General features: G+C 28.2%; 6 protein-coding genes across 6 annotated transcripts; 2 read left to right on the top strand and 4 right to left on the bottom strand.

The window, feature by feature from the left end:
- Positions 1-1457: 1457 nt before the first annotated feature.
- LOC128961287 (ribosomal protein S6 kinase 2 beta-like) lies at positions 1458-6261 on the bottom strand. The gene is made up of 13 exons (XM_054307505.1): positions 6005-6261; positions 5831-5917; positions 4595-4817; positions 4102-4182; positions 3935-4014; positions 3726-3832; positions 3413-3661; positions 3092-3348; positions 2731-3032; positions 2412-2660; positions 2093-2331; positions 1913-2030; positions 1458-1824 (listed from the first exon to the last, which is right to left on the bottom strand). The coding sequence occupies exons 1-13, from the start codon at positions 6050-6052 to the stop codon at positions 1549-1551; spliced, it is 2316 nt and encodes a 771-aa protein (XP_054163480.1). The 5' UTR covers positions 6053-6261; the 3' UTR covers positions 1458-1548.
- A 1008-nt stretch (positions 6262-7269) lies between these two features.
- LOC128961964 (putative inhibitor of apoptosis) lies at positions 7270-9236 on the bottom strand. Its single transcript, XM_054308308.1, has 3 exons — positions 8605-9236; positions 8004-8457; positions 7270-7943 (listed from the first exon to the last, which is right to left on the bottom strand). Exons 1-3 carry the CDS (start codon positions 8948-8950, stop codon positions 7592-7594), a joined length of 1152 nt encoding a protein of 383 aa, XP_054164283.1. The 5' UTR covers positions 8951-9236; the 3' UTR covers positions 7270-7591.
- Positions 9237-9943: 707 nt separating this feature from the next.
- On the top strand, positions 9944-11645 carry LOC128961394 (akirin-2-like). Its single transcript, XM_054307629.1, has 5 exons — positions 9944-10472; positions 10536-10683; positions 10756-10946; positions 11033-11107; positions 11198-11645. The coding sequence occupies exons 1-5, from the start codon at positions 10262-10264 to the stop codon at positions 11206-11208; spliced, it is 636 nt and encodes a 211-aa protein (XP_054163604.1). The 5' UTR covers positions 9944-10261; the 3' UTR covers positions 11209-11645.
- An 831-nt stretch (positions 11646-12476) lies between these two features.
- On the bottom strand, positions 12477-14067 carry LOC128961179 (cytochrome P450 3A8-like). The gene is made up of 3 exons (XM_054307385.1): positions 14000-14067; positions 13259-13929; positions 12477-13171 (listed from the first exon to the last, which is right to left on the bottom strand). Exons 1-3 carry the CDS (start codon positions 14065-14067, stop codon positions 12477-12479), a joined length of 1434 nt encoding a protein of 477 aa, XP_054163360.1.
- A 2800-nt stretch (positions 14068-16867) lies between these two features.
- LOC128961178 (acid phosphatase type 7-like) lies at positions 16868-18837 on the top strand. The gene is made up of 10 exons (XM_054307383.1): positions 16868-16932; positions 17011-17205; positions 17275-17457; positions 17536-17561; positions 17623-17720; positions 17805-18080; positions 18164-18191; positions 18281-18481; positions 18549-18686; positions 18757-18837. Exons 2-10 carry the CDS (start codon positions 17025-17027, stop codon positions 18835-18837), a joined length of 1212 nt encoding a protein of 403 aa, XP_054163358.1. The 5' UTR covers positions 16868-16932; positions 17011-17024.
- A 785-nt stretch (positions 18838-19622) lies between these two features.
- LOC128961177 (glutamate receptor 1-like) lies at positions 19623-23822 on the bottom strand. The gene is made up of 11 exons (XM_054307382.1): positions 23760-23822; positions 23304-23516; positions 22907-23014; positions 22102-22218; positions 21303-21536; positions 20732-21236; positions 20545-20648; positions 20215-20462; positions 20021-20129; positions 19778-19933; positions 19623-19700 (listed from the first exon to the last, which is right to left on the bottom strand). The coding sequence occupies exons 1-11, from the start codon at positions 23820-23822 to the stop codon at positions 19623-19625; spliced, it is 1935 nt and encodes a 644-aa protein (XP_054163357.1).
- Positions 23823-24472: the final 650 nt, after the last annotated feature.

Raw genomic sequence — 24472 nt, 5'->3', positions numbered from 1 at the left:
ATTAAATTTAATTAAATTTTTTCATTTGTCGTCAACTTTGATGTCACTGTTAACTCATGTAAAAATCATTTAAAAAACTTATGATTTCATAACAAAACATATACTGTATTATACTTTAAAATATTTAAATATATAGAAATTCAGATTATAATTTACAATTAACTTATCACAATAAACTAGATCTATTAACTACTAAAATAAATAATAAAAAAATCCATTATTTCATTAAATTATATAAAATTAAAAAATAAAACAAAATTTTCTAGTTTTCAAAGTTTATTTAATCACATAAATAGTTTTCAATATAAAAATTGATATAATTATAATTTATATTAATGATAATAATTATAATAAACATCTATAATTAAAGTTAGTAATAATTAAAAGGAATGTATAGTTATTTTTTGACACAATTAGGGTTTAAATGTAAAATATTTTATATAAATTTATAATATTTATATATAGTCTATAACAGTAAATAAGCTAGGATAAATTAGAAATCAACACAACTTATATATGTATTTGTAAATTGGGTTGTTTTCATGTGTTGTACTTTTATAATAGTTAATTAATTAATTAAATGACATAATATTATTTATATTATTAATATAATAATAATAATATACAAGTTATAAAAAAATTTTGTTTTAAAAACAGATTAGTTTTTTTTGTTGGTTATATTGTAATTAACAAAAATTAAGGCACAAAAATAACAGAAGTTAATCGTTACAATTATTGTATTGTTTTTTTTCAAAAATTAAATGTATGGTTGTTTCAAAATATTTTTATTAATAAAATATACAATAGAGCTTACTATATTGATAATAATTAATGATATTAAAATGATAAAATGTAAAAATTATACTAAAAAGATAAAATAAATCATCAAGTTTTATATTATTATTATTACTACTACTGTTATTTAAAATATTTTAATTAAAATTTCATTATTAAATAACTTTTAACCACGATTTTGTTTTCAAAATAATTTCTAACTCATTACAATGTATATGTATACAGTATATACTGTATATAATAAAACAGTATATTAAACTGTTAGTAAACTGTATATTAAAGATGATTTAATTATGATTAAGAACTTTGTTCCAAAAAACATTAAATATATCAATTAAAATGTATTTACATTATAATCTAAAATATTATTAAAATGTTTGAATAAAATGGCAAAAATGACAATTTGTTTCATTTAAAAAATATTCAATGGTATACCAATCTAGAGATAAAGCCATCAAATATAGAGATCATTGGTTTTGTGTTAAACAATTCGGACAAAACTCAACCACTTTTTGGTTGAAATAGTTTTGTGCATTAAATAGTTTCTCAATATTAATCTAATATATATATATATATATATATATAAATACTTTAAAATAAAATATTTGTTAAATTAAAAACAATTATTTGGTTAACAAATAAAAAAAAGATAAGAATCATATTTTTTAAATAAGGAATGACAACAAACTTATATTAATAATTACAAATTGGATAAAAATTRATTAAAATTAACTAAATTTATAGATTTAACTATTAATTATCTGACGATTGGCTATTTGGTGAACGAGATGCACGATTAGCCCGTCGTCGGGCTAAATCAGAAGTTGTCACTGGATCTAAGCTGATGGATGCGGGCTTATGGATGGCCTCAAATACCAGACCCATATTGGCTTTAATAAGACTCACTTCTTGATGTGTTAGATTGGTTTCCGGCAATTTGTTTCGACAACGAATCCATTCGTGATTCAATACATCAGCGGCTCTGTAGCGCTGTTTGGGATCAATATGAAGCATACGTTCCACTAAATTCTATATTAAAGTATAGAATAATACGTGAATATTATGGTAATTATCTCATAAATAAATAAGTTTTTTTTTGTATGATTTCTATTCATACCTTTGCTGAAAGTGAAACATTAACCCAATTACCAGACGTCAGATCAAACTTTCCTTCACCAATACGGCGCAAAATATCAGTCGGTGTATCGGTCGGTGCGTTGGCAAATGGAGTTCCACTATAATTAAAATTAAAAATAATAACAAAATGGTAATCAATACTAATATCACAATCACATACCCGGCTAACATAGTGTAAAGCAGAACACCCATTGACCAGATATCGCAGGCCTCATCGTAGCCCTGTTTCTTAAGTACTTCTGGTGCGGCAAAGTTGGCGGTATAGCAGGGGGTCATCAATAAGCCGTTATCGGCGCGCATTTGTTTGGCAAATCCAAAATCACAAATACGTAACGATGAAGGGTTTCCAGTGGTATCGGCGTATACTATGTTAGAAGGCTTTAGGTCTCTATGCACTACCTGTTAATTACGAGTAATTAAATCATTATATAATAAATTATAACTAATATATTATTAGATTATAAATAAATAATAATTACCCCGTTTTCGTGCAAAAATTTTATAGTATTGGCAATAACTTCGAGTACAGCACTGGCTTCTCTTTCGGTACAAAATTTTTGATTTATTATTTTATCCAATAGTTCGCCGCCGGTAAGCAAATCCATAAACAAATAAACATTAGAAGTGTCTTCGTAGACGTCGTAAAGAGTRACAACATTTGAATGTTGACTATATCTCAATAGTATTGCCACCTCTTCAGAACAATCACGCTTTGATTTGTCGATAATCTAATTAATTAATCAATCAATTATTATTTCAATMAAATATCATATAAATTATCATTAATTAATGGCATACTTTGACAGCATATTGTTTACCACTTTCTTTATGAACACATCTTCGACAACAAGAATACGATCCTTTGCCTAACTCTTCAAAAAATTCGTAGTCATTAAGTGATCTTTCCTTACATTTAGTAATAGTTCTCAAAAGAATTCTCGACATAGACTGTGACCTAATGGGTGACTCAAAACTGTTGGTAACATTTGTGTTGTTTTCAATATTTGGCACAATTGCTTCATCCAATAGATTGGGTGCAACAAAACTGAATCCCCGAAACAATTCGTGTGCATTAGCACTGGGAGGTACACCCGGTGAGTCTATAGTAAAACAAAATCAATTTTATTTTWTTGCCATTTATCTACAATTAGAAGCATACCTTCGGGTGCTTTATTGGTAAACTCTTTATCAAAGTATAATAAATTTTCAGTACGACTAATGGATGGTATAAATGGTGGTGTAATCTCTTTATTGTAAAGCTTTTCGAAATCAATGGTTGAAAAAAATTGATGATTTTTCACTTCACGCCCACATTCAGGTCCCGAACCCAAACGATTAGCCGGATTTCGTTTAAATAAACATCTAAGCAGACTCTGAGCTTCTGGACTTAGATACTGAGGCATACATAGCTTGGCTCTAAATCGTAATAAACAGGATTTTAATAAATCAATTGAGAAAATCAATTATAAAAATTAAATACTTCATTATTTGCTGCATTGTATCTTTTCTGTTGGCCCCCTGAAACGGTAGTACTCCGGTCAACATTTCAAACATGAGTACCCCGAAAGACCACCAGTCCACGGCAGTCGTGTGACCTTTTCGGCTAATGATTTCGGGTGCCATATATTCAACGGTTCCGCAAAAAGAAAACGACTTTTCATTGTTTAGAGACTCTTTGCTGAGACCAAAGTCAGTAAGACTAATGTGTCCGGTAGAGTCCAATAAAATGCTGATTAAAAATATATTTTTAAATTTAATAACACATTTAGTCGCAAAATTATAATAATAAATACTTTTCTGGTTTTAGGTCCCTATATATTATACCCAATGAGTGCAAGTGATCCAATGCTAGCGCTAATTCTGCCAAATAAAACTTGACGTCTTCTTCTGTAAACATTACCTAAGAAAACAAGTTTAAGACAAATATAATTATTAAAAAAATGATTTCATTGCTAACTATAAACATTTATATATAATATATTTAATAAAAAACATTTATTACTTCTTTGTTGAGACGAGTGAACAGATCTCCACCTCTGAGAAAGTCGAGTACTAGATATAGCTTTCCTTCCGTTTGAAATGCTATCGGTTTAGGAGAGAAATTATAGCAAAAATTAGTAAAATATAATTACTAACAATAGAAAAATCAATTAACAATTTAATAATTACCATAATTTAGTTTAACAATGAATGGATGTCTCACTTCCGCCAATATATCCCTTTCCATTTTGCTGCGGACCCGGTCTCTCACTATTTATAAATATATATAAACATATATTAAATTTATATATACTGTATATTTACACTTTAAGATAAATTATTATAAATAAATTTTTTAAATAGTTTTTTTTTGATTGATATTACAGTATTTGAAATAACATAGAAAAAAGAATTCAAAAAATTTCACATAAAACAAGAGTCACGTAAAAACTATTTTATAACTTATGATATGTTGTTTATATTATAAGATTATGTGTTTAACATAAAAATAGACTAATGATATAATCAAAAATGTGTTCAAATATGTATAATAAAAATCTTTAAAAACTATTTATTAAATTTAAATTTTTTGCTTTAATTTAAAGTTTTTTTTGGTTATTCTTATTGACTTATATATAGGCATACAATTAATTTTAAATACAAAACAAACTAAAAAATTTACCTTTAAGTGTGGCCTTTCGGAGCACTTTCATTGCGTACAGATTTCCCTCATCGGGTCCGACAATCTTCTTGACCAGAAACACTTTGCCGAACGATCCCTCGCCGAGCACTCGGAGCAGCGAGAAGTGGCCGGGATCACCGTTAGGATGACCCTCTTTGGTCACATTTGTTACCTCTATCTCTTGAACTGAATTGTCACGACTGGTCTCAATATCCATTGTCGACTTCATTATTAATTATATATCAATATATTATTAAACAGATTTCAAATGACTTAAAATATTTTATATTCATTAAAAACGTGTATAAAAACGACTAACAAAAAAAAATATTAAAAATTTTCACCAAAAAAAAATTAAGTATACCGGCAGAAATGTTCAAATTTAATACTTCAAAGTTGTTTCATATATTAAACATATACTACTAAATGTTTTACATATTTATTTATTTATTAATAAGATTAGATCTGTATATTCATGACTTTTTAATAATAATAATAATAATAGAAATCCTATAATAGGATTACTGTTTTAAAGAAAATGGGTTTTCTTCTATAAACTAATGTAAAACTACTTTAACTTTACTGTATATATATATATATATATGTCAATGTCTATAATTTATACCGTTTTTCTCAACTATACATTTCTTAGTGATTTTTAATCACATTTCGTTTAAAAAGTAATGAAAAATTTCCGAGAAAATGATGTCAACTATTCATGTATAGCATAGTATGAAATAATAATAATAAATACAATATATATATATATATTGTAAACATAACATTGAAATGTAATAATAAAGTAATAATGCATTTAATTCATTAGTGACATTGATTAAACATTTCAATATATTATACATTATATTAAACATTATTAGTTACGATAATCAATGTGTTATTTAATCTAAACCACTCTTTATTTTATTTAATCTATAAACAGGTGACACCATATCTTCAATAGCAAATCATTCCCTTTTATAATAATTTTTTTAATAATTAAAAATCAAATATTAATCAATTTTTTCTAGTGTTAACTTAAACTATATGTAATCACTAGATTCGTAACATTTTCAGTTCAATTGTGTGAATAAAAAAAATCACAAAATAATTATTAAGTTTTATTGCCGGTAATGAATAATCAATTATTTAATCAATGAATAAATTAAAACAAAGGTTTGTCTCCCAATTAAAATGTTATTATTATATATTATATAATCAAAACAAATAAATGATTACATTTTCGTCTTCAATCGTTTGCTGGCCTTCGGGTGCCGGCGACGACTGCACGGGAAGTTCTTCGGGACTGGGAGTCGATGTGATGACCTGATTGGTTGGTTAAATGGATAATTTAATGGATAAATTAGTCGATGATTAATCAATTACTGATTTTTGATGATCACTATTACTGACCTCATTGTTGGTCTGACTCCACGGCACCACCAGATTGGCCAAAGGCATTGTCACCGATCGACAAACAAAACAGTAAAACTAACGATATATATATTTAACGGGAGGAACCGTTTGTCCCACTATCGGGTGAATCAAACAAAACGTCGGTCAAGAGTGTTGTTTGTCCGCCGATAATCAATGTAAGTGTTTGTTTGTCGATGGACTCAATGGTCAGTCAAGAAAAAAGGTCTGTTATTATCATCACATATGATATATCAAGATATGAATCAATGAATATCAATGAATATCAATTGATTTACATAAACATAACATACAAATACAATAATAATTAATATTATTATTAAATGACACTTTTGTTAACATTTGTTTTGATCACTAAATTGACTGATAATTAATTAATATGTTTTAAAACTACAGTCGATTTCAATTGTTTTGTTTTTTTTCTTTCAAATCAAATGACATAACTATTGAAACCCTTTTTTATAATTTAAAAGTCATTGAATACGAAAAAATGGTTGATTTGATTGAACACATCGTAAAGATATCTGATATGAGAAGACTATATATGAGTATAAATACTATATATATATATATATATATATATATAATATCAATATATAGTATAAACAAAATAAAAATATATATAAATTTTTTTATTCATATAAATGTATTGAAAAATCATAGACAATATACTGTACACTAATATCTATTGAGTTATAGTTATATAATGTAAAATCAGTGCAAAACAGCTATAAAACAAATGTCAAACTCTATTGAATGTGTTGTTGTCATACATACAGTGCAATACACACATCACGTTATAGTTTAAAATTGTATCTCAATTACGGGTTAACACCTTTTATGGTATCAGTTAATTATWAAAATAAAAAATAAAAATTTATATAAATTATGATAATTATAACAAAAAATATTATTTATATATAAATAAAATGAGGTACAAATATTATTAAATATTAAAGTTATAGTAAACAAATTAGTTATTTAAATAATGTAAAGTATTATTTGACTAAATAACCATGTTGAAATTATGCCAATTTATCTTGAATTTGTTCATTGCTTACGATACTAGTAATCAAAATTTACGACTAAAACATAACACCCACTCATTTATACTAAAAAATATTTAAACCGGAAAATCGATAAATATATATATCTTTATTAACATAATTCAATATATATTCATAATATATACATTTTATAATTTATTATACATTATTACGATATTTGAAATTAAGAAAATCATCTGATTATACAATATTTTTAATAAGTAAAAAATACAATTTATTATTCTATTATATCCTAGTTTTTATTGAAAAACATTTACCGCTTTACCTGAAAATTAGTGATAAATTTAATCAAGTTTTTAATAAAAGCTTAATAATTCTCATTCAGTATATCACATGAGAATATTACCGGTAGATATATTAAAGTAGACTTTTAGATGTAATAACTAAATGAAAGATTATTATTATTTGTAGCAAATTTTGCATATTTAATTAATTTACAAATGTGTCAATTAAAAAATTTAGTAATTTTGAATATTTGAAAACAATTTTGAAAATACATTTAGGAAAAGAAAGTTCTAACACTTCCTTTGATAACACACCGACATATTGGACAATCGGTAACACACGGAGCACATAGAGTACATGCCAATTGGTGACCACACGGCAAAAATACTACACCGATCTCACGGTCTAAACATATTTTACATAACAGACGATTGTCGTCAATAGCACTTGTTGTTGGCGACAATTCCTGTGACGCCTCAGGTGATGATGAATATGATGATAGCGTAGAAGTAGTCGATGAAACTGATGACTGAGAACTCGGCAATGAGTAGTTTAACTCATCATCACTGGATGTGTTTGGTTCGTCACCAGTGTTTTCAATGCTTACGGGTTCAACAAAATGTGTACTAAAAAATAAATTATTAATTAAAAACTGATATAAAATATGCCATCGATTTGTAGCATACGTTTGAATCAATGGTTGTCTGCGCCACTCGGAGACTGCATCGTAAATCTGGGCAAACGATGAGAAAGGCTGTCTCTCATCATACCATCTCTTGTTTAATACACCTTTGATGACATCCATAGGAAAGGCATCCAAATCGATAAGTTGAAGCACAATATCGCTGTGCATCCATTCGTTGACAGCATTAATGGCTAATAGTCTTTCATTGTCTTCGTAATCGTCACCACTAGAGTTATATTCAGAGTCTGAATCGCCACCAGTACTACCATTAGACTGTCTCTGGTGTTCCCGTTCGGCCATTCGGCGACACTCGTCGACAAATACTTGACTTTTATTAAGTTTGACGAATTGACAATTTGGAAACCACTTGGCGTGTTCTACCCACGGATCATCTCCCGGTTCCCAATTACATAGACCTCCGTCACAGTAAAAACATTTCACRTAATCACTCATTCCTATCATTTTAATAACAAAATTAATTTAATTAATAATTAATTCATCAGATAATCGACTTAATTATCGTTAACAAAGTCTAATCATTACAAAAATATAGGACAAACTGTTTTGTAATCTACAAGAAAAAAGACGTAACAAATATATACCAATTGAGTAGAAGCCAGCTCTGGCCAAATCTTCGGGACAGACGGGTACCATAGGGTCCCAGCAATTGTTGGCATTGAAAGACCGAAGACGTACATCGATGGCCTTATAGGACACATTTTTCGGTCCGTAATGCGGTTGTACGCCATAAGCAGTCATATCCATAGTTTGTCCATCAGTTCCATAATTATTTTGAGGACATATTGAGTTCACGACCAGATTGTTATGTAGTACTTGTGGATCGTAAGCGCCGCACACATCGAGGCCTCGCTTTGGTGTACCACCAGTAGTGGTCACCACTCCTGTATTAGGCGTCGACGTCGGTACACAGCGGACACTCTCATCCATTATTTCCAATTAAATAAAAGGTTAGTTCGGGTCAGTTGTCCACTACTATCGGACACAAAGTTTTTTCAGAGTTTAATACAAAACAATGTATTAATTGTTTAACAAAATGGTTGACAATATGACTGACAAACACTGCAATCGATTTCCAGTGAACTCTATATTAGACTGGAATCGCATTACTAATAGTTCAGTCAATTCATAGATAGTGTTATCATATGATATGAAACAGCAGTTAATCCCCTTTTGTTATAACCATTCAATGTATTATTCATTAGGAAACTTGTGAAGCGTTCGTTAGTCATGCGTTCAATCATTTTATCCCAACGTTTACAAAGTATGTAACGTTATATGTGTATGAATTAGTGCGACACCTATTAGTAAATATGACGACTATTTGTGATTATTGTTTGAATATTTGAATAAATAGTTTAGTTTATTATCCAATTCAAGTGTCAGATATTTTGGTACTATTTATCAGTACAAATGTCATATTTACCGATACCGTATCACTAATGTAAACAAAAGGGTCCAAATTGTGGCATAGAGTTCAAGTGTGTTGTCTTTTTATACTGACTGCAGATATCGTGTATTAATATAATAAGCAAATAATTGAATAGAATTTTTGTAAACAAACGGTCATTTTGGTCGACACACACACACACTCTCTCTCTCTCTCTCTCTCTCTCTCTCTCTCTCTATGTATGTATTGAGCTGTGAATGCTTTACATTGTGTATGCATTAGAGTAGTTGTTGTGAGCAATACTACAGTATTAATATACAGCAGTAGTAATAGTAGTAATACTGTAGTTATTGACTCAATAAATATAAAACCATACAATGATTGTTGTATTTTTCTAACACACAGTAAACTACTGTAATAGTGATCTCTGTGTTGGTTATAGTAAATCAATTGAACCATTAGTTTATAGTTATAATTACTTTTTATTATTTATATTATATTGAATTTATTAGTCATTTTTTGATTGCAGTTTCAATCCATTTATGAATTAATAACAATAATAATAATAGCATTGAATTTATTATATGATATAATAGTTATATACATATAATCATTGTATTCATTGTTGGCATTCATTAGCATTCAAACGACTCATTCAATCATTTTATTTATTTATTATTATTATTATTGAAATCTATTGAATCAGTMGTTGAATTGATTGGCCAAACAGTTTGGTTGGAGATCACAAATACCGCACAACTGGTAATTGGCAAACGTGTGTCCACCGCCCGAAGTGTGACCACCACTTGAGTACTAATCACTATTTAAAAGACCGAAACGTCAATAGAGTGATGGCCTGCGCGACACTCAAACGTTCGCTTGAATGGACCGATCCGTCGATGTCTCCGCCGTCAGCACACAATAGTGGCCACAAGGACTCGGCTCACGGTTACGGCCACTCCTCGAGAGCTGCCAAAAGACGATGTCTGTCAACTATAATGAGTCCACAAATGCCAGAGAAGAGCTCGCCGTTCAGTGAAATTCAGCCAAAATTGTCTTCAGGTATGTCTACTGATAATCAACTGATAGTGTTTAACATTGATTAATGTATTTTCTGTTTTGCAGAGGAAATAGCGGTCAGTATTCGCGAAGAAATGCAACGCTTATACAACCGCAAGAAATTACATGTCTCACACATGTCGTCGTCGACCAACACTTCCAATGAGAGCTCACATTCAGGACACCCGCCCTCACCCTCTAGTAGTTTACAAGAGTTAGTATTGAATTAGTTTTCTAATATTACTGATGATTATTAGTAACTAATAAAATGTTTGATTGATTTTAGTGGTTTCTCTTCGCCACCTCACGAGATGCAAGCGCTGAGCTCGACATCAATGGGACTCTTGTCACCCTCAAGACGTGATACACCGCTCTTTACCTTTAGACAAGTGGGTCTTATCTGCGAACGGGTACTCAAGGAAAGGGAGACTCAAATTAGACAAGAATACGATGACGTTCTCAACACCAAATTAGCCGGTATTTACCATAACATGTGTTTCTTAATATTATTCATCAGAATCTCTTATTTTTGTTTTTTATATGATTTATACATTACATTACAGAGCAATACGACACGTTTGTTAAGTTCACGTACGACCAGATCCAGAGGCGATACGAATCCAATTCAATTCCAAGCTGTAAGTTATTATTAAGTCATTTGATTAAAATTATTATTATAACTGTTCACTTATTTGTTTTTGTTTACAATTTTTATTTCATTCATACAGATCTATCATAGGGTGTAATGCAATTAGTATTAAAAAATTTTTTTAGATAAAACTCTACACAAAATTGCCAAACAATTGAAAAAAGTGTGCTTTTTCTTAAATGTGTTATACTTTGAATCTTTCTATACATTATTATATTAAAACTTTAAATATTCTGTATATTATTTTCCCAACTTATTGGATGCAAATTTACGCAGAATTTTGTTTTTTTTTCTAAAACTTATTACAATTAGAAAATTTATTTAAATTGATTTTTAATGATAATTTGTAATTGAAATGTTCCCAATATTATTAATATTTTAGCTATTATTTGAATATTATAAATGAATAATTAATTTATTATGTAATGAATATCCAAAGTAATGATTATATTTCTCTGAGCAAAACAATGCTTGAAGTCGACTATTATATATATATATCTAAAAACAAGCATTTTATGTCTATATGTTATCAAATGAAAATTGCTGTATATATATAAATAAATATATAAAATGACTCTTATGGAAAACAATGCAAAAAACCGTATATATATATATATTAAATAAATTGAATTTGAATAAATAATAAGATTATTATTATTAGTTATAATTTTTATAGTAATTTATTATAATATTTAATCGAGTATTCAATGTCTGATAAATAATATGCCAAAACAAAGTGGTTTAGTTTCCTATTTTTATTTTATTATTAATATAAATTAATTATTATTTGTAAAGCATAGCAACAAATTTTTATTGCGATTAAATACTATTTTGGTGTATATTATTTGATACGGTATTATATTTACTTATATACTGTGTATGTGTGTATAAAATCTCATGATTCAAGTGTTTAATATGTTTTTGTGACTTATATTTGGGATACTTTTTAAAATAAATAATTATTAGTTTTCAGTATAATTTGAAAGTCACACACAAATACTTTAATTGATATTTATTTCGTTTAGTTTTGAAAATTTTGAAACAAAGATTAATACATACAATTCAATGATACTCTTAAATAACTGATAAATTAAATAATGTCAGTTCAAAGTAATGCGATAAAGTATTTTTTTGGTGCAATAAACGAAATACATATATAAAGATATAAATAAACCATATATATATAAATTTATATTGATAAATTAATAGCATAATCAGCATATAATTTTGCCAATTTAATAATAATGATAATATTACCATTGAATATTATTTTGTCTTATTATTATTATTAACTATAAATATGTGTGTATACAATGTACCGGTAATTACATGACTACAAATATAATATAACCGCACAATTATCTTGACTTAATACTAATAAATAGGGGCTCAGCTACACAAACGTGAGTGTTAGTCATATACCGGGGTGGTATGTCTGTACGTTTACTGGCATTTAACCTAAACTGGTTGATCACATTGGCTACACATACTTTCATCTCCATGAGCGCCAATCGAAGTCCCACACAATTACGCGGCCCGACGCCAAACGGCAGATAAGAATAGGGAACTATTTTATGCTTATTTTCGGGAAGAAAGCGCTCCGGTATGAACTTCTCTGCTTCGGGAAAGAACTCTTCGTTATGTTGGACACCATATATAGATACATGAATCAATTGACCGGCTTTAAGCTTAATGTCGCTATCGGTAAATTGGTAATCTTGTTTGGCTTCGCGCTCGACCCTAATAAACGCCGGATACAAACGCAATGATTCGGAAATAACGGCATCCAAATAGGGTAGTGTCGAGAGGTTCTCATAATCGAAGTGTCCATTTTCATCAATGGCTAATTGAATTTCACTGTAAAGTTTTTCCTGGACTTCAACATTGAGTGCCAACTCATATAAACAAAAAGTGAGTGAAGTCGACACCGTTTCATAACCGGCTAACAGGAAAAGCCATGACTGAGAGATAATCTCTGTATCTGTTAGACATGTCTTTGTTTTAATAGATTTTTCACTATTGGTCAGCACTTTATCCAAATCGGAATCCAAATCTGTTATTATATATTTTAAACTATAATTAAAACAATTGTTATTCTATTAATTAAATTTTAAGAAACAAAATAAGAGATAACTTATACATTCTTTACATTTATTTTGTTTTTCATTACAATTATTGTCATTATTTTGGTCATTGATTTCGTTTTCTTGATTAATAAACAGCTGAAACAAATCGTTATGGATTTCAGAGTTTAGTCTTCTTTTTTTGATTAATTCACGACTAATGCTAAAGAAGAATCGATTGGCATTATCATCAAAAACAGTGGTAATATTTAGCACTCTTAGCAGACATTTGGGAAAGACAAAGCCGGCAATCAGTTTATAGAGTTTCGGATGAAATATTTTCTGTGCATTTATGATAAACGGATTGTTTTGATCTTTATAGGCATCGATTTGTGTGGCAAAAGCACACTTGGCTATCACATCCATCGACAAGTTTCCGCATAACTCTTTCAGATTGATGTCTTGACCATTAATGGCCAACACTTTTAGGATATCAATTAAGTCGTGGACACAACTCGACAGCAATGGATAGATTGTCTTGAGTTTGACATTTGAAAATATATTACTCGATATGGATCTCATTCGCTTCCAGTTGTCATCTCTTGCATACAACACATTGTTATCCAGTATTTCGTGTTTRGTATTGAATTTGCGGCGATTGGCAAATAAGTGAAAGTCTTTGATTAGTACGACACGAATCAGATTCGGATCATTGATAGTCAGTACCGGTATATGTCCACTAAAAAGTCTGATATTAATAATTGTTTATAATTATAAAAAATTGTATTGTAATTAATAAACTTGAAATTAATTCAAACCCATATAGTTTGCCATATCTTTTAGTTAACTCTAGTTCAAGTACGGGAAATGACCTAAATAAAGTCATCGGTAAATTACCAAATAGTGGCCATGGCTTAGGGCCGGTCACACCTAAACTTTTCCAATAATTTAATTTACGGCTAGAATACCTTTATTTATTGTTTAGAAAATATATTAATTATGTATCTATGATATACTTAATGTGATGATTAGTTACCAATATATTAATGATGTTAACAATATTATACTTGATATAAGTATTGCTATCCAATTAACCATTTCTAAATTGTAGTTTTGAGTGTTTTATAAATAATCAAATATAATATAAGTAGACATTTAATGATAATTTATATTATAATTTACAGATGTTTAGAAAAAAAACATTATTTCTATTTTAACGAAAATTAATAAAAAATTTTAATTTAATACTTTTTTGTTCATTATGTTGTGTAACTTTTATTTATCTTATATTTTTATGTTTTTGTAATAAGAAAATAATATTAATATAAAAAAGTTAAGTTAATCTCGATCTACTGTTCATTAKATTTTTATTATTACTGGATTTAATTTGATCAATAGTAATAAAATATGTTATATAAATAAAAATAAAAAGAGGAATTATGTATATTTAATCATTTTGACTATTCAAAAATATGTTTAATTATTTTAAATAACATAAGCTATAGTAGATAATTGACGATTAATTGAAACATTATCTACATAAAGACAAAAACTAGTATGTAATKGATATAATTGATAACTTTTACCATATATGTAACTATTTATCATTTTGACAGTCAATACAAATTGTTAAAATAAATTAGTAACATTATGATCCTGCAGATTTTATATATACTATAGTATATATATTGTTTTATATTCATAAATACTGTATAATAAGAAAATCACATTTATTTAATTTCAAATGTTTAAGTTATTAAACTTTTAAACTTTATTATCTAAACATTTTTTGATATATATATAAAAATTATGATAAAATTTTTATTAATTATTAATTTGACAGTACATTATTTAAAAGCGACCGATGTAATTGGTAAATATTCGGTAATTTTTGTATACAATTTAATCATATTTTAGTTTATAAATGATAACATTAATTAGTTTCGTGTCCTCGAAATTGGAAAGAAATTAAATTAAATAACGGCAACAAAATTAAATGCATTAAACCGTTTTACGAGTTAGTCGGCAGAGATGAGGGTCAGCGCCGGTGTCAACAAATGGGAACCGGATTTGATTTAATGGAAATACACTCTTATGATGAAAATTTTAAAGTTATTGAAGCACTCAATGAAACAGGGGGTAAGGGTTATTGTTTTTTAAAAAAATAATTAGTATTTTCTTATTAAAATATGATTATTTTAATTTAAAGTGTCTTTTCATCTGCAATCCGAYTATAACGATGACATACACAACAATAATAAACCCCAGATATGGATCGGACCTAAACGGGTACCGTTAGGAGGCATTAGAGACTTCCAGTATCGCAGTGGTTGTGGTGTTAAATATTATAATCGCTGGCATAAGGGACAACCAAGCGATTTGTTTAATCATAAGGATTGTGTTTATATGATAATTTCGGATAATATGTTTTTAGGTCAATGGGCAGACTATCCATGCGATATAAAAATGTATTATATTTGTCAGTTTGTTACCGATTTGAAACCTCCGTGCGGACCAACTAATTATAATCTGTTTGGTTATAATGAATCAAATACGGTCAACACTATAACAGATAAACCGCCCGTAATAACCATCATCAACACCACAACCCCAACTATAACTACTACCACCACCCACACTATCACCCGCACTACCACCACCACAACCAGCACTACTGCTGCTGCACCTGTTGCTCCTACTATAGGTATATCTACTAAATGCATAGTAATATGATTTAATTTAATCAAATGCTTTAATTTTAAAACTGATTTTATTWATTTTTTTCTATTTATTAATTTTTTTATAGCAAATAATTTACCTAGATTACATCATTATAGACCACACATTTTAAGTAATTTATTAATAAATCCGTTTAAGTTAATAAATAATTTTATCGACAGATTTATTAAATAATCTATACTTTTTATATTGTAATAATATACAGTAATAGCAGTAATAATATTTATAATAATAAAATCTATATACAAATGTTTAAATTGATTGTACAGTATATACAAATAATAATCAATATTATTGACAAAACATGTGTACGATTAAGAGGGATATGATGTATACAGTTGTATAACTATCAGGATATAAACAATTAATATTAAATTAATGTCTATAACATACATATGCAATATTAAACCAGTGTACTGTATATTTTATCATAAAAAGTAATTAATTAAATTGTTATATTTTGTTTAAAATAAAAACAGTTGTWACATATACAGTACAGTTGTACAATAAAAATGCTATAAATTATTATATGCAAATAAATCTTTGATATTATTTTAATCTGTTGTTATTTTTTAAAAATTAAATAATTGCTTTATWATTCTTATAATTCAATTGGTATAAAATRTCATATTTTTATTTTATATGTAAAAATAATAAATTTTTGTCCGTAAATTAAATTAAAAACATATAAATATAACATAAATTAGATGATTAGGGAATTTGATTTGATAAATAAGTTTGTTTATCAAATCAAGTGACAATCAAATGTCAATAAAAATTTAATTTTTTCAAAAACTTTGTGATAAACAAATGCTTAACAAATTTCTATAAAATTTTTATATTTATTTATTTATTTTAATAAATACTGAAAAGTTGTTTTTATGTATTATAAAGAATTTAATCATAGAATTAATAATTATGATTAAAACAATATTATTTTTTACAATTAATATTGTATGGGCTAATGGAGTATTGCGTACCCAACCTGAACAGGTGCACCTATCATATGGAGGTATCAATTATATTGACATTACTTTCACATAACAGTCCTAAGATATGTAAAATATATATATTTATATGATATTTGCAGCCAATGCCACTCAGATGATAGTCACGTGGACAACATTTGACGCCACCAATGGATCGGTAGTTGAATTCGGTATTTCCTCATTGACTGATCGATTTGTAGGTCACCATAAATTGTTCATTGATGGTGGCAATGAAAGTCGACCTATTTATATTCATCGAGTAGTGCTCAAACATCTGATACCGGGAACCACCTACAGTAGGATATCTTAAAAATTATTTACATGTTTATGCGATACAGTATTGTTTTTTTTAAATAAATAAATAGTGTATCACTGCGGCAGTACTGATGGCTGGAGTACTGTCTTTTGGTTTACTACTATGAAAGAGGGCAGTGATTGGAGTCCCAGATTAGCAGTGTTCGGTGATTTAGGTAATGAAAATGGACAGTCAATACCCAGACTACAGGAGGAGGTCCAGAGAGACATGTATGACGCCGTCTTACATATTGGTTAATATCAATTGCAAAATATTTAAAAAAAAAATAAAATAAAAATAAATAAATAAAATCTAATTTTCACAATTTTAGGTGATTTTGCCTATGATATGGATTCGGTTAGAATTTATAGTATATTTTTATATATTTATTTAATTATGTATTTATAAACATTTTTAGGACAATGCTAGAGTCGGCGATCAGTTTATGAGACAAATAGAGCCGATAGCAGCTTATGTGCCCTATCAGGTGTGTCCCGGGAATCATGARTATAAATAGTATGAGATTTTAAAATAATTATTGTATATCATATAATTTAATTAATGACTAACGTTAAAAAATRTGTAAAATTGTTTTTTTAGCAATTTCTCCAATTATGACAATCGTTTTTCAATGGCCAACAGTAATACCGGTTCAATCAACAATCACTACTATAGCTTTAATATAGGACCGGCTCATATCATATCACTGTCCACTGAGTTTTATTACTTCATAGAATACGGATGGAAACAATTGGTTTATCAATACTATTGGCTATTAGAAGATTTACGAGAAGCTAATAAACCTGAAAACAGATTATTAAGACCATGGATTATAACAATGGGACACAGGCCTATGTATTGTAGTACAGAGGATAGGTAGTTAGTTGATTATTATTAAAGTTAATCCATATTAGCTACTAATATCACTAATTTAATATATAATTTGTTGAATATAATAGAGATGACTGCACACATAAAGAATGCATTGTAAGGCATATACAGTACTGTATACAAGATTTTTTTTGAATCAAATTATAAGAAATATAAGGACTATTTTGTTTGATTAATATTTAAAGACAAGGAAAGGGATGCCAATTGTGCATACATTAGGTTTAGAAGATTTATTCTATGAGTACGGCGTCGATCTGGAGCTCTGGGCTCACGAACACGTCTACGAAAGAATGTGGCCGTTATATGACCGCCAAGTTTACAACGGTAGCACTGATGAACCTTATACTAATCCACCCGCACCCGTACATATTATCACTGGATCGGCGGTAATATATAAAAATAATTATTAATATATATATATAACAAAACATAAATTAACTCTTAATTAATTAGGGATGTAAGGAAAGACACGACTCGTTTGTGGCAAACCCTCCGCCGTGGAGTGCTATAAGAATTGCCGATTATGGCTATACAAGGATTCATATATTGAATGGCACCCACCTATCACTGGAACAGGTGTCCGATGATAAGGTATGAGCTGTTATTTGATCGTATTATTAAAAATAATGATTACTGAATCTATTAATTTATAAACAACTAGAGTGGACAGATAGTCGATAGCATTACTATTGTTCAGGAAAAACATGGATTAAGACATATCAACAAAACTAATCATTTTTAATACTTAAAATATTATACCTAAATATAGTACAATCACGTATCGGTAATAAATTAATTATTATTGAAAATAATTAAAACTATGTGTTTTTTTAATTTTAGATATTTTTAAAATTATATTTAAATACGTATAATATAGTGAGTGTTGTTAGAAATGTCATGTCTATTGACTTACCAATGCATTTGTGATTGTATTGAATTGTCTATACTTATTGCAATTGTATTTAAATTAAACAATGCAAATCATTTAACAATTAATAATCATTAGTGTTAATAGAAAATTCATTATAAATTTGCTATTTATTTAGCTATTGTATTAAGTATTGAAATACAAATGTTTTTTTTATTATTCTGTAAACTTGTATAAAAACAGGAATTATTATATTATACAATGTAATGTAATGTATAATAGATATAAATAAGGATTTCAAAAGGCATTTGAATTATATTTGTTTTTAAAAATGTATATAAAATCCTACAAAAGTTTTTTACAATTATAGTAAAAATTTTTTTGAATACAAATATTATAAAGTTGCAAATTATGTGTAGCAAACTATGCAATTTGTGAAATGTGTCTCTAAATAGCTCTATATTTGTCAGTATTTTGTCAATTATTATAAATTTTTACACCTAATTACATACAATATATGCAAAAATTTAATAAAAAATTTAAGTAATTTTTTTCATATATTATATAAAACTAAATTACAAGTGAGTATTGTATGCATAATATTATTAAAGAAAAACAAACATAATTCGTGTGATAATTATTAGTGAAAAAAAATATTATTAGTTTTTGATAATTCTTCTTTTGGCTGAATTTTTGTCTTCAATATCTTCAATATTTTCCTCCCGTTCCTCCTGTTTCTAACAGACCATTAGATAATTCGTACAAAAAAATAATAAACATTTTTTTTATAAATAAAAAATGTCTGAAAACTCACAGAAATGGTATAATTTGATTGTCTTGTCTTATATGAGATCTTTCGGTTACAGAAGTGTTCAACGATTGACACGAAAAAGGCTAACACAAGACCGGCGCTCAAAACAATGAGACCAATGATTATATTGTCAAACGTTATGTTAGAGTTGGATAAATCCTAATTAAACAAATAAACAAAAATAGTTATATAAAACTAGTAATTATGACCAAAATTCAATATTATAATAATAGATAATTTGATTACTTTAATGTCAACGTATTTGCATTGAGATCTATCCCTCCACCAGTGATTTTGCAATTTTTTCAAATCTCCATTTTCCTTCAATTGTATAATTGCTTCATTTATTTTATCTCTAATTAAAGTGTTAATAAACAAACAAAAATTAATCTTAATTTCAATTTGTTTTTGAAAAGATATAATTACAAAAAAATACAGACCTAATAGGCGATCCTTTAGGCAGTGCTACTCCATATTCAACAATATTAATATCTTTGCCCACTCTGTATGTATTGCATGGCTGACGATCGTTAATATAATCGTTGACCGGCGACTCCAATAGGAAGACATACTGTCCATCCGAGTCCCGTACCCTTTGAATGCCTTCTCTATAAGAGTTGACTAAAAGTTGATCACTTTTTTCATCAACCTTTTTCCACATTTTCCAAATTATTGATAATTTTGATTTCTATGTTTCAATGTTTAGAGAAAAAACATGTTTTTATATCAAACAAAAACATTAGAAATAATGTAAAAAACAATTATCTAACTTTAAAATACGATTCTGTAGCCGAGTTTCTTAAGAAACCAAAATCAATGACATTCTGATCGGCCAAATCATCGACCGATGCTATTGGTACTGGCATTTGGTCATCTAATTAAACAATTAAAAAGACAATTTTTCAGCAATTATCAACATTTTCAGTCTAAAAGTTGATTAAAAAAATTATTATTTACAATAAAGAAATCCATCGCTAATTGACTCATATTTTCCAGAGATATGATATAACGTAAACTTCATTTTATTTAACACTGAATTAGACGTCAAATTAGCCAAATATGTTGAAACAATTGTGAATACAAAGAGCCACCAAACGACTGATACTATTCGGCTCGATATGGAGTGCGGATAAACACCGGATACCTGATAGACGAGGACACCGATTGAATAGGAAAGACTGGAACATAACGATACGGTTGTGGTGTTATTGTCKGTACTGTTGTCATGAATGTCATAATCGTAGGACAACTTCGATACGATATAGAAGATGAATGAAACAATAACGACGGCCAACGCAACGGCCGCCCAGACCTCCTTACTCAATGGTCGCACAAATGGGAACATGTCTTGGGGTGTAATGTTAGGCTTCTTAAACATCATMGATATGCCGCTCGTCATAAACGGATGGCTAAAGTCTACAACAGACATACGCTGGTGTGTGATAGTCAACGGTGCGATTGCCTGATTGTATGAAGAGAAATATTACTTTCAATTGGATTATTTCATATTTGATAACAAAATGCAAACCATGTGAACTTCATGGCGGATCAGTTCACCAATCATGCCATTCCAACGACCATCGGTAATATTACTGCCATAATATCCGCCATATCGGGAATCATTAACCAAATGTATAGTGTATTCAAAGCCAACCATATGAGCTAATAAATCGATCAGATCCTTAACATATCCTTCAAAACGATCGTTTCCTCTGAGGACAACTCCTTTCTTTTCCGGTTTAGCCATAAGGAAGGGATCCTCCTATATATTCGTGTATATGAGAGATAATTAATTGTTTTTTCTGTGTATCAATTGTTGGTGTCATTGCATAAAAGCTGTAGGTTTAGCATAAAATAATCATTTATTTAACAATAAAAACGAGATTTTCGCTATCATTTGTAAGGACAGACGTAATCATTAATTTAAGGATCAAATTATAGTGAGTTTTATTTGATTAATGAATTTGAAGTCTTTCTATTAAAAAAAGAGATGAATTAAGTGATATAAATAAAGTATATCATGTAATACAACAACAAAAATATATATAGTAATACACTATATATAGTATATATAAGTTATAGTTTTCCTAATGTTTTCTCAGTCAATAATTTTTATTTCATACAATTTATGTATTATTGTATGATCTTATTGTAACAAATAAGAAAAATACAATATATACGATATATATATATATATGTTATATTATAACCAACAAAAACAAAAATGTTTGATAAGAAAATTGATAATCATTAATGATATATAAATTTGAATGACAATTCATTGAATAATGATAGTTAACAATGCGATTATATGATAAAATACTCACTAAAATAGATGTGATGGTATAGGTTAGAGTCTGGTTGGTTGGTGTCGGCTCACCACCGATGCGATACCTGTTTGGTTGCAATACTTTGAGACCCGAAATATCCGACCACAAGGCTATCTGTAAAAAAATCAATCAAATATTAAAATATATTAATAATAAAATGTTTGTGAAAAATGAGTAAATTTTTGTTGTTTGGAAATATGATTAATAAAATAGCAATACTCAAGAAAACACTCATATTTTGAAAAATATAGGAAACAATAATCTTTTATGTGCTGTAGTTTTGTAATAATAAATTGGTTTAACAAATACTTAAATTTAATATATTACTTAAATAGCTTTAAAAATAAACTAAATTTATATATATATTCAAATAATGCGTGTTTATTAAAATATTTTAAAATATTTAAATTATTAAACAAACATAATTTTAGCTATAAACTTGTATTAACCCTGGATAAAACTTTATTTTAATCTAATTTTTTGTTATATAAATTATATTTAATATAATATTTGTTTTTTTCTATTTGTTAATATTATATAACAGTCAAGTATTGACGTCAAACATCATACAAGAAGTGCACTAAATATAACTTTTTTTGTGTGTATGTAATGTGTTGTGTGTTGTAATATATTGCCTTAAAGGTAAAAGTGATGAACAAATGCYTCACAAAGTACTTAATATGTATTAATGTATTGTATGTATAAAAAGTCCGAGAAATTGAGTGTTGAGATAAAAATAGAGATCAAATCATATAATGAAAGAGAGAGAGAGAGAGAGAGAGAGAGAGAGAGAGATGAATACCTTCTCGAAGAGTCCATTATTGGTGATCTCGAAGACTTCGATCGAGTAATTCTTTCTGAGACCAGTGCTGTGAAACTCGATATTACCGGTGATGCCAGTGGTTGACGTCTATAACAGATATAAATTTATATATAAATATATATATACTTTATATAAAGTAATATGAAAGCGATGATGACTGAGATTAATGTCTCATTTCTTTAATAAATGCATTGAATTCATGCGAGAAGAGAAAGAGAGAAAATAAAGAAAAAATAAGTGCATTGAAGGCTGAAAATCAGTGTCAATAGTGGACAGAAAAGAAAGAGAAATTGAGAATTATATTTGAAGTATAAGTAAAAACAAGTCGACGACAAACAAACAAACAAAAGACAAGAGAAAATTGCAGATAACTAACAATCTTTAGATGGTTTGCAATGACTTCACCAAATTTGAACGGTTTGAGTGTAGGACAGGTCGGATCGATATGGTTTTTGGTCAAATTGACAGTTGAAACAACTACTGGAGCCTCACTTTCCAGAGCTTTGCTAAAATTTATTTGCGATTGTATTATCAGATTGAATGCCTCCAACAAAACTCGTGTGCCATCATATGCCAGACTTTCCTCCAGCTATTCAATCAAAAGTATATAACAAAATATAACAAAATATATAGTATATTACATAACAATTATAATAATCAAATGTCAAAAGTCTATTACAATTCACATATCTATTATTTTTATTATTATTATGAACACTATTTATAGCTGGAAGCAAAATCATTGATTTACAATATACTACAGTAGAGTGTGAATAATGGAAATACAGTTTTTTTTATATAGAGTAGTCCTTTAAGAGGACTGTCAACTCACCGATAGTGCTCTTTCCTCATCCATTAATCCATTATTATGGCCTAAACTCTTCATATGTGTCATCTTCTTGATCTCCAACTTGTTTGTTGGTAATGCAAAGCTCGTTATGTTGACGGCATTGAAAGCGACCGGAATTTCCTTAGACCACCAGTCGCTCAGCACCTATAGTATAAAGTAGTAGACCAGACCATCAGTAATAGACAGACATTATACAGTATAATGATAGCAATCGCTGAAAAAAACAGATAATTAACTATTGAAATGTTAGAAGTCTTGGAGAAAATGAATGAATCACATAAAATCCCTGTGCTCTGCACTRACACTAAATTACAGCACAACAACACTGACAAACAGTTTATACTAACATTTTATTTACTATTTTTCTATCATTTCTTTTTTAAACTCTTYTTTATGTAACGTTACAATAAAAAACATAACAACAGAGAGAGAGAGAGAGAGAGAGAGAGAGAGAGAGAGAGAGAGAGAGAGATTAATTAAATTGTATTTGTCTATTGATTTTCACTAGAAAGACAATATAAGTTACAAAAGTTTTTTTTAAAACACAAGAGATAGCATCTGAATTCAAATTAACATTTAGTACAATACTGTACTGTAATAGTAATGAACATAATATGTTATAATATTTACTTAATATAATTGTTAACTAACTTTTCTAAACTCACAAATAATAAATGAAACATAAAATTCTAAAT

Source organism: Oppia nitens, unplaced genomic scaffold (genome assembly GCF_028296485.1).
Source record: "Oppia nitens isolate AA-2021 unplaced genomic scaffold, nextdenovo-longstitch-racon4-pilon3 scaffold5_pilon_pilon_pilon, whole genome shotgun sequence".
NCBI classification, from domain to species: Eukaryota; Metazoa; Arthropoda; class Arachnida; order Sarcoptiformes; family Oppiidae; genus Oppia; species Oppia nitens.
This window is presented reverse-complemented; position numbering and strand designations above follow the sequence as displayed.